A 10783-nucleotide genomic window follows, 5' to 3' on the forward strand; every position below is an offset into this window, starting at 1 on the left:
AACCCAAGAAGATGGCCCAGGCCCCCCAGGGTGCCTTAGCCCTCACTGCCGTGGCCCATCCCCAGGCCTGCTGGGACCTTCCTCTCCCTTCTTGAGGGACAATTCGCTAGCCACACCTGTTTTCACAACTCCCTGCTGTCATTTTAGCAAGAAATAAAGTCAGAAATGCTTTTGATTTTCACTTTTTATTAAGCATCATTCATCTTTTCTAGAATTTGGTGCTGAAATCTGTGTCTGACCAAATACCTGCACGGTTGGGCCTTTCCTTCCAAGTTTTTCAGTTCCAAGTCTTCCTCTTTTCTGCAGTTTGATGCCAGGTGGTCTGGAATCTAAGGACAGGCCAGAAATTATTCTCCCAAGGGCGTGTGGTTGGACATTGACATAGTTGTCTCAGTGTGTGTGCATGTGTGCACATGTGTGTGAGTGTGTATGTGCATGTGAGAGTGTGTGCATGAGTGGAGAGATTTCATGTGTGTGTGTTTCTAGGGCAGGGGGAGGGAATAAGAATAGGAATTCAGGGATCAGTGAAAGAAACTGGCTATCAAGAAGACTATTTGGTATTTTAAATAAATAGCGGCAGGTATAGTAAATGTACAAATATAGGCATCATAGGAAAATGTGAAATGCTTCTTACTCTTGGCCTGATTGACCCTCCTCCTCTGGTTAACCTCTAGTCACTAGTTCCCCCCCCCTTTTCTCAGCCAACCTCTTCGAATGTGGTCTAAGCAGCTGCCTTCACTTTCTGCAGCAGGTGGGTTGGGTTGGATGGGTCACTCTTGCATTCTGTCTTTGAAACTGGACAACAAATGGGTCACTACTTGAGCCAATTAAGCACAGACAGGGTTGAATTGTATATGAGAGTTTATTCCAATATTGCCGGCAATATGGGAGAGCAGGGGGTCATTCACAAGAATCTGCTCTCTCGCCATCCCCCTCCCTCTCATAAACTGACTGCTTATATGGGGTAGAAGGGCAAAGGTTACATGGGAAAGTAGGAATTACAGGCATGGGGAAGTAGGCAAGACATAATGCTAACAGGTTACAGACAATGTGGGTGGGTGGCGGTTTGCAAAGGGCAGGCGCCTCTGGGATTCCATTCTTTCAAGAACAAGGCTATTAATCTTCCCATGATGATGAAAGAAGTATGGGCCGCATTCCAAGGTTAACACCCATGTCAGGATGTAACATACCATCCTGGTTATGTTACAGGGGACCCGCCTCCCTCCCTGAAATTCCCTCCATCCCTGGGTGTGGTTCTGGGAAGACTCTGCCTCCTTTCCTTTGTCCCAGTGGGAAATGACCTCCGACCAACTCAGGAATGCCATCTGACCTTCTGGTTGTCTGATCTTTGCCCTCAGAAACCCAGACTGAAAAAAATGGTCTCTAGGCCCATGGTTCTGTTCTGGGCCCTTTGTCGAAAATGTTGAATTTTCTAGAGCTTGCTTGTGCTTCTTTAACAGCAGAGCACAAAAACAAACAAAACCAAAAACCAATAAACAGTCTTAACTTTCTGTTTCCTCCTCACTGAGTTGGAAGAGAGCCTGAGGCGGTCATTTCCTGGTCATACCCCAATATTCAAACTATTAAACTTAGGATGTATTCTCCCTTCCGGTTTCTACTACCGGGGGGGAGAAAGATAAGGCAAAGCGAATAGGCATGGGGTGAGGACACTCTCGTGGCAGCAGGCTTTGCTCCATGGGGACATGGACAAGCAGATGCAGACACACCCTGCCACCCGGCGCCAGACAGACACAGGGCAGGACTAGCCTTGCCCGGCGCTGCCCCTCTGTCCACCTCTGCCTCCAGGAGTGGTGGTCTAGCCTTGCTTTACAGGGCCGAGAAGCCCGAGGTGGTATAGGGGCATCTCCTCTTTTCTGAGCTCATCTTGTCATCTTCCCAGAAGTGGATTTAACCTTCTATTTAGGTGATTGAGAATTCCAAGGACAGCTCCACAGGAAAAGACCTGGGCACACGTGCGCCCACACGGGACAAGAGGGCTGGTGGAGCAAGGGAAATTCATTAGAGGAAGCGGCTGCAAAGCACTTCGTGGTGCCTGGTCCGAGAGCAGTCAGAGGACGGTCCTGCCAGCCCATACAGGGCCTCTGGGCCATCTCTGAGGGAGGCGCCCCTTTCCCGGAGCATGTACAGCCCCCTTCCAGGGATGGAGGCCTGGTGAGTAGTGCAGGTTGGATTTCAGCCCCTGTGTGTCCCCTCATCTGAATCCCACAGGCAGGGCTCATCCTGCACAGGCCACCGCAGAGACACAACACTGACCAGGGACAGGGCAGCCCCAGCCCCTCCTTCCCTCTCCCTGTGCCTCCTGAGATAGTTCACTTCTCTTGCGTTGAAGCCACTTCCCCACACACAGAACCATATAGTAGCTTCCAAGATGGGGCTTCCGTGGGAGAATCATTCACATTTCATCTCAGGTACACTGGTCAGGCCTCAGCTTTATCTTGTATCACCAGTGACTCTCCCTGGCCCAGCAATGACTTCATGATGCCCCCCACTCCAGGCCACGTCTCTAAGACTGTTTGGGGTACATGTCCTTGTCATTTTTATATCTGTCTAATAGGGACGCTAAGTGGCATGGGCATAGCAATTCTGAAGCCTTTTGTGTGTGTGTAGGATCGAGACAATGAGGAAATGTGTTGGTGTTTTGAGACCTGGAGTAGCTGTGAAGGGAGGAAGGGAAATGGGACCATGTAATAGGGAAGGTGAGGCAGAGCCTGAAGGTTGAACTGCAGTGGGAAGTAATAGTGCAAACTCATAATCTGGGTACAACTTTTTGTAATACAGGTCTAGTAATGAGAAGAATAAAATTTGGGGGGGGATAAAATTTTGCTTAATTAGGGTTCAAAATTAGTATTCTTTATTATTAAAATTGATTGCAAATGTTCATGGGTTAATACTGATCTGAGGCGAAATTTTACATATTCCATCCTTGAAAATGTCTTTTCTGATAGCTGCTGCCCAATACTGATAGCAGTCCACAAGCATATGATTTTAATTGTGCATATTTATCACTTGGAAGACAGTTATTGAATTGCATTAGATTCTTCTCTGATGTTTACCTTTGAATGTAGATTGAATACCACTTCCAATTGGAGATTAGGTGGATGTTCCTCAGGTGCACAAATTGACTTTGAAATATGGAAATCTCTTTTGTCCTTGCTTTGAGGTCCGAAAATCACTTGAGCTCAGAAAATATATCTGACACAAATTCGTATAAAAATGGAGATCTCACTTATCTGAACTTTTATTGCACGGGAAGTGTGGCTTGACATTTCTTGTGATTCAGACATTAGTTGTCAAGTCTCTTTACTGCTGTATGTGTTTCATACGTAAGTGTGACTTTGCCTCGTCATTCTGAGTTGAGTTTATTAAGAAACAATCAATTTTGCAGAAAAATCAAATTTTCAGAGCCATTCAGGGTTCTCCAAGGTAGATAAGGACAGTTCTTCTTGTTCAAAAAAATTTCAATCTTGGCCCTGACCTCAAAATATCATAATAAAATGGTTTATTATTGTTAAGCAATCAAACTGCTGTATGGTAGGGTGAACTGGGATATTAAGTTTTTATTTCTGGAAAAAAAAAAAAATCCACAGAACTGATGATAGTTAAGTCCATGAGAGCAAATGAAGTTCATGTTGACACTACTGGTTTTAACGCACATGATGAATTAAAATATTTTCCACAAAGTACCACTAATGAATAATCACAGCCTTTAAATACCTTCCATTTTCAAAGACTTTGAAAATTTGTCCAACTAAGCCTTTTTCTGCTTAACACACATTTTAACCGCCATCAGTTGTAATGCATCTTAGCAGATTCCACTTCAGATTGTTCTGAATTAGTATTTTCTCAATTTCTTTGAAAATATTTTTGCCTGTAGTTATTCCATTTATGGAGACTATGTATGGAGGCTAATTCTTTTTTTTTTTTTTAAATATGTTTTTGTTGATTTTAGAGAGAGAGGAAGGGAGAGGGATAGAGAGATAGAAACATCGACTGGCTGCCCCCCACACGCCCCTCTACTGGAGATCAAGCCCACAACCCGGGGATGTGCCCCGACCAGGAATTGAACTGGTAACCTGGTTCATGGGTCGACGCTCAACCACTGGGTCACACCAGCTGGGCATGGAGGCTAATTCTTCATTCACTTCAAGCTCACCATTGACTCCTCAAACAAAGAACAATTGACAGCATCTGCAACACCTGTTGACCTATTAAAAGCCAAGAAAAACCATTCAAAATGGTTTGTTTAATTTTTTAAAACATGACTATTGGTATTGTTTCCAGTGTCCTCAACTCTTCAAGCAACCACCATCAATGAAAAGGTAACAAATTTAAATGATTTTGTTTTCCCTGGACACATTTTTCTGCTCTAATCAAACATAATTTAACATAGTTAAATGGCTTTCCTTGCTTGGCTAACCAATGAGTTATTCAGAAACTTACTTTGCTTACAGCCTGGTGCTGTGCAAAATGAGCTAGTAACAGAAGTACTTACATTATAAGAATGAGACTATTTATATAACCTTTAAAACCATCAAAAACAACACTATGCTTTGCTTATGGGTACCTGTGGTAAAAAAACCAAAAAAAATGTGGCTGAGGGGGCGGGAGCAGATTTGTGAGGCACTGGGCAGGTGCTTCTGCAAAGAGACACAACATAGGGGTCCCTCAGGAAGCAACTCCAGGGGTAGGCCTTGGCCCTGGTCAGGAGGTGCCAGCTCTCCCCATCTCCAGGCATTTGATGGGATCTGAGGCAAAGAGTGCGCTCCCCTGGGGGGGTGTTGAAAACAAACAGCTTCCAATGGTCATTACTGACAGGATTAGGGAAAAAAGTCAGCTGCCTAGCAGGTCCTAGGGTTGAAATGCTGATGTGCCCCAGTAATGAAACCACATCTGAAGCTGCCCTGCTGCTGAAGTCCCCACCTGGATAAGGTTGCAGTGGTCCACTGGCATTCTCCATGATCCATCTGGCTTCTGCACAAACCAAGTCAGCTATTTGAATGGGGATGCCCTCTTTATCTTTCAAGTTCTTGCAGGAATCCCTCGAGACATGCAGTATTGGTTTTGTTTAGCATTTTGCCAGGTAGGGGCAGTTCCAATGGCTTCCTCTTGGCCTTTCCCCCATGACTGCCCTCACTCCACAGGTCAGAGAATCAATGTAGGGATTCTGTCAGTTGTTGAGTATGTCTACTCTGGAACTGGAAAAACGGCTATTTTATGGGTTCAGGGGCCCTCTGGACCCACTGTGAACAGACCTAGGCTAAAACTGCAATGATCACCCAATCTCCAGCAGCCCTGAGAGGGGAGGGCCTTACCCCAGCTGTCTGAGGCTCAGGGAAGCCAGACGGCTTATGTGAAGTCCCACAAGAAGACACAGACACCCCTTCCCAGCCCCTCCTGTGTGGTGGCCTCTAGAGTACTGACCCATCCCCCAACTTGTAGCTAAAGGCCAGAGCCCAGGGAAACATCAAGGGGTTTAAGCCTGAAATTTGGATCAAAGATTTTCTTCTGTTAGATGTGCCAGAAATAGTTCTTTGGAGAAATTTGTTTTTCTCAGTGTCTATAAATGGGCAGCTGGAGGTTATGGCGATCAAAGGACCTACTTCCCCGCAATCCTTTGGACTGTTGTGAAAAATCCAGCTCAGCGATATACAGGAACTCACTCTGCCCTACAGCCGCGTGAGGAAGTGCTGGGTGGAGGCAATGGGCAGGAGAGAACAGAGCACTGATGTCAGAAAGCGACAGGGCTGGACTGTGACGTGGCTGCTATATGACTTAAGCATCAGTTTCCACTTTCCCAAAATGAGGCTGATGAGACTCAATTTTTTCTATAAGACTGTTCTGTGGTGCAGATGAGATGACTGTGAAGGCACTTTTTAAGGGATAAAGATACTGAAATTCAGGCCTCATGCGGGAGCCGTAGACCAGGAGAGGCTGAGCAGTTCCTAGGAGGGAGACAGCATGGGCTCAAGTGGCTACATCACATTTGAGAAAAAGGAAAAGACTAGATTATTTGCTGTGTAATGGAGATTCAAGTTTAACTGGGCATCCTGTATTTTTTTTCAACTTCAAATGTTATTGCTTTTTCATCCACTATATTAATCATGTTTCCTGTTTTCAAATGTGTTCCATTTGTGCCCACAAATAAACAGAATTGAGGTGAGTAGAGGACCGCTCATGAGATTCCCATCGCTCTCTCAAATATCACAAGTCAGAATGACCTTGATTCGGTAGGGAACTTTTTGCATTAGGAAATAATGTATAGTCAAAGCAGAAACAGTCAGATCCTTTTTTTTTTTTAAAAAAATGCTCTTATTGATTTCAGAGAGAGGAAGGGAGAGGGAGAGAGAGACAGAAACATCAATAATGAGAGAGTCATTGATCGGCTGGCTGCCTCCTGCACGCCCCCTGCTGGGGATCGAGCTTGAAACCCGGGCGTGTGCCCTGGCTGGGAATCGAACCCCGATCTCCTGGTTCATGGGTTGATGCTCAACTGCTGAGCCACACTGGCCGCTGTCGGCTCTTCTTGAATCCATTGGCCACCTTCTCGCTTCACTGGTTGTTAGTTTTCTAATTGGATGGTTTGCGGAGCAGCACGTGCTATTTTTACCTTCAGGGTGACTGTCTTCTATGCTGCCCCGGGAGGAGGATGTCCCTGAATTACTGATGCTCTCACTACTCACGAGTGTGGGCTGTTGTAGCGGAATCGTCCACCACTGGTTTGGTTTTTAGTAACCATTTCACCCTCTGTCACTGCAAACGACTGTGCACCCTCATTCTCTATGTGCTCGACGTTTTCATTCTGAAATTCCAACAGGTTTTGTTCTTTGAGCTCATCGCTGCGTCTGTAAACATCTGCAAATGATGTCATTTTCTCTGAGTTCTGTCCTGCGTGTGGTAGGAGAAGTGGGTGGAGGGCCCAGACCTGCTCGTATAAATTTGTGGAACTGTCCCTTTCCCTCTCCTCTCCTTGTCTATCATAGCCCTCTGTCCACATCTGCTGGGATACTTTCTTCTGAGGCCTCACTTTTGACATGTCATGGCTTTTTTATTTGCTATTTAATGTCATTCTGGAGGAGTCTTATCTTAGTCTGCTTGGGCTGCCATAACAGAATACCAAGGACTGAGCGGCTTAAACAATAGAAATTTATTTGTCGCAGTACTGGAGGCTGGAAAGTCTAAGATCAGGGTGTCAGCATGGCCAGGTTCTAGTAAGAACACTCTTCCTGGCTTGCAGATGGCCACCTTCCCACTGTGTCCTCACGTGGTGGAGAGAGAGAGAATTAGGCAGCCTTCTGGTGTCTCTTCCTAGGAGGAACTAATTCCATTACGAGGGCCCCACCCTCATAACCTCATCTAGCCCTCATGACCTCTCAAATAACATCACATCGGGAGTTAGGGCTTCAACATATAAATTATGGGGGCACAGTTCATCTGTAGCCCCCTGCCAAGACACGGAGGAGCCAGTGCTTGCTATAGATTGTGTTCCTGTGGGGTGTCCCTAGGCGTCACCTCCTCTTCCTCCCTCCTCAGTGATGGAGGTGAAAGGTTGTGGCCCATGGGCATCCTGTATTTCCTCTGTCATCTCTATCTGGGGCATGTAACAGAAACACAGGCACTGGATTTCTCCAGGCAAACACTTGTGACGTTTTATAGTCACAGGCTGGTGAGGCCTGAGGTATATGTTACACTGAAAAGAACATAACATGTGTTGCGTTAAATATTTCTAAACCTAATCATACACTTTACTATTGTTAAATAGTAGAAAGAAACAGTAGACACATGAGAGGCTCATGGGTTGGGGATGCCTGGGGGTCTGGGATGGGGAGCAGCCAAGAAAACCTAGAGAACTCCCACAGACCACATCACTTTAGCTGTCTTTATCCAGAGCCTCCAGCTGGTCAGTTCTTTCAATTACCTGCAAAAAATGTGCTTAAAACATTGCTTTTATATGAATGGGTCACTGCTAATTTGAAATGTGGTCCAATTTGTTTTAAAAGTACATATTCATTTCAGGTGTTTTCTTGCCCAATATTTGGAGGTTTGGCATGCTGGACACAGCACTGGCTCTGGAACGAATGACACGGGTTTGTGTCCCAGCCCTGCCACTCTCCAGTTGTGTGATCTTAAACATATTTCTGAGCCTCCATTTCCTCCTCAGAGAAATGAGACCAATTCCCCCCGTACCATGGACGGGGAGTGAGGTGTGAAGGAGTTTGAGACAAATCCAATGCTTGGTAAAGGTCTGCTCGCCTCCCCCCTTCTTCCTGTATCGATTTCATAATCACGAGTATAAAACACTGAGGAAGTCCTCGGGTGTCTCTCCCTGTGAGGGCGCTAATCCCATCACGAGGGCCCCACCCGCTTAACCCCATCTAACCCTGATGACTTCCCAAAGGTCCTATGCCCAAATCACTTCACACTGGGGTTGGGGGGGGGCAGTTCATCCATAGCCAGAACATATGAAACAAGCATCAAGAACAAAAGCAGTGTTTATTTGTCCGGCTTTTGACGGAGGACGTTTACAGTTGAGTGGAATGGTCACATTCGTCCCCTGGCGTGTCTTGTGCAGCGTCCTCAGTGGGTTGGAGTGGAGGGTCGCCACACAGAGGGCACAGACAGCCGAGGCGTTTCCGAAAGTCCCTGTCGAGGAGCATGTAGAGGAGTGGGTTGACGCAGCAGTGGGTGCTGGCGATGATTCTCGTCACCTGGGCGCTCCTGTCCAGGTCGTAGTGGCTCCGGCAGTCGTGCAGTGAGAAAGTTTTCTTGAACGTAGACAGGAAAAGCACGATACTGTAGGGTCCCCACATCAGAAGGAAAACAACTGATATGGCGAAAACAAGCTTGAAAAGCTCATGCTTCCTTAGTGTTTTTCTCATTTGTACCAAGCAAACTATAAAAGCCAACAGTGGGACCAGAAGTCCCACAAAGTTCATCTTTAAGGTCAGAAAATGCTCCCAGAATGTCCCCTCCCCAGGCACAAAGTGAGACCCGCTCAAGAAGCACCTGGATTCCTGGCTGGATTTGTAAAACAGGAATTCAGGCAGCGCGAGCAGCAGGGCCATCAGCCAGGCCAGGACGCTGGCGGTGACGCCACAGGGCACCTTCCCGGCCACCTTGAACAACCTTCTCCCCGGGAAAGACACCAGGTAGTTCAGAAGGGCATTGAAAAATGCCTCGCTGTGTAGGCCCACGGAGGACAGTGTCATGAGAGTGATACACATGGAATGGCCCAGCGTGCTCCCGTGGGAGGCGGCGTGAGCCCGGAACGGCAAGGTAAGCAAGGAACACAAATTAGAAATGGCCAAGTTCAGGAAATAGATATTTCCCACGCGCCAGAGTCTTTTATGTTTCACCAGGATGAAAACAACAAAGAAGTTGTCCAGGAGACCAACCAGGGACACTACGGTGTAGAGCTGAGGCACCAGCTGGGCCGAGAGGACTTCGGGGTCATATCGGTGGCATTGTTCTGCGTTGTCCTTTAGGAGAGTTTCATTGTCGTTCAGATCATCCTCAATGAAGACGTCGTAATAGTCATCATCTGGTGCAGAGGTGTAATTAGCCATCTCCGGGCTGCTCTGTGGGGAAATGAGAAATTATTTCACACGGATGAGCGGTCCGAGAGGAAGCAATAGACAGGTGAGCGCCCACGAGGCAGCTCTCCCCCCCCACCCCCCCCGGGCCTCAGCTGGGGGGCAGGAGGCCACAGCTCAGAGGAGCGAAAGCGAATTTCCTTAGCCCCCCTGCCCTTCCCGAGGGTGGCTGCGGGCCCACCCGCTCCCTTAGCCCTCGGTGCCCAGCAGGGTGCTGCCACCACGGCTGACACAGCAGGCAGGACGCCCCTTCAGAGCGCCCCGTTCTCTGGGTAGAAACAAGACTTGCTCATACGTGAGAAACACACAATGAAAGAAAACCAGGACCCAGTTTCACGAAATTGGTGCCGGTCACAACTGCTCCACGTTTAGAAAGTTGACTCACCCGGGAGGCAGCTTCCTGTGACAGGCAGAGAGGTCTGAGTCGGTCCCTCGAGGGACAGGAACAAACATTTGCAAAAGCGAAAGCATCCTGAGCATCCGCGTGGACACGGTGCTTGGTCACCCAGATACTCACCGCTTGCGCTGCTGTGGGAAGGGGCTGGGGCAGAGGAGACGCCGCGTCCTCCCCGGCTCCTGACCCTCGGGGCCACTGCGTGCCCGGCCGCCGGCCGCCCCGCCGGCCCGGGCCTCGGGCTCACTGAAATAAAGCCCCCGGAGCTGCCGGCGCGGCGTGTTTCTGTCTCGGAGGGAAAGCAGGAAGTCCTGTCTCCACCGCCCCCTGCCCCGCCTCTGATTTCCCCGGGCCCCTGGCCGCCCCGATAAGGGAACTGCCTGCTGCTGCTGGCGATACGGAGGGAGGGATAGGAGGGATCGCCTGACATGTGTCACTGAGCAAGGGACCAGCCGGCAGCAGAGAAGTGTCACCAGTAAAGCCTGCAGACCCTGGGGCCTGAGGCCCACCTGCAGCGGCTCCTTGGCATCAGCAGAGCCCACCCCCCGAATCCATACGGGCTCCCAGACTTGTAGTCAGGACCCCAGGGACCGGCATGTGCTTGGGTTTTTATTGTCACTTTTGAGAGACGTGTGTTTTGGTTGAGGAACGGGGTCTCAAGAGAGGATTTCCCCAGCAGTGGCCGCCACGGGGATGTCCCTTGGGATGGGGGTGCAGACACGGGGTGTCAGTGCAGTGAGCCCGGGGCTGCTGCGAGCACCGACAGGGGGAGTCTAGG

General features: G+C 48.5%; 1 protein-coding gene across 1 annotated transcript; it reads right to left on the minus strand.

Moving 5' to 3' along the window:
- Nucleotides 1-8540: 8540 nt before the first annotated feature.
- CCRL2 (C-C motif chemokine receptor like 2) lies at nt 8541-9594 on the minus strand. The gene has a single exon (XM_016202746.2). The coding sequence runs from the start codon at nt 9582-9584 to the stop codon at nt 8541-8543; it is 1044 nt and encodes a 347-aa protein (XP_016058232.2). The 5' UTR covers nt 9585-9594.
- Nucleotides 9595-10783: the final 1189 nt, after the last annotated feature.

The sequence above is a fragment of the Miniopterus natalensis genome, chromosome 15 (genome assembly GCF_054644295.1).
Source record: "Miniopterus natalensis isolate mMinNat1 chromosome 15, mMinNat1.hap1, whole genome shotgun sequence".
Lineage (NCBI taxonomy): Eukaryota > Metazoa > Chordata > Mammalia > Chiroptera > Miniopteridae > Miniopterus > Miniopterus natalensis.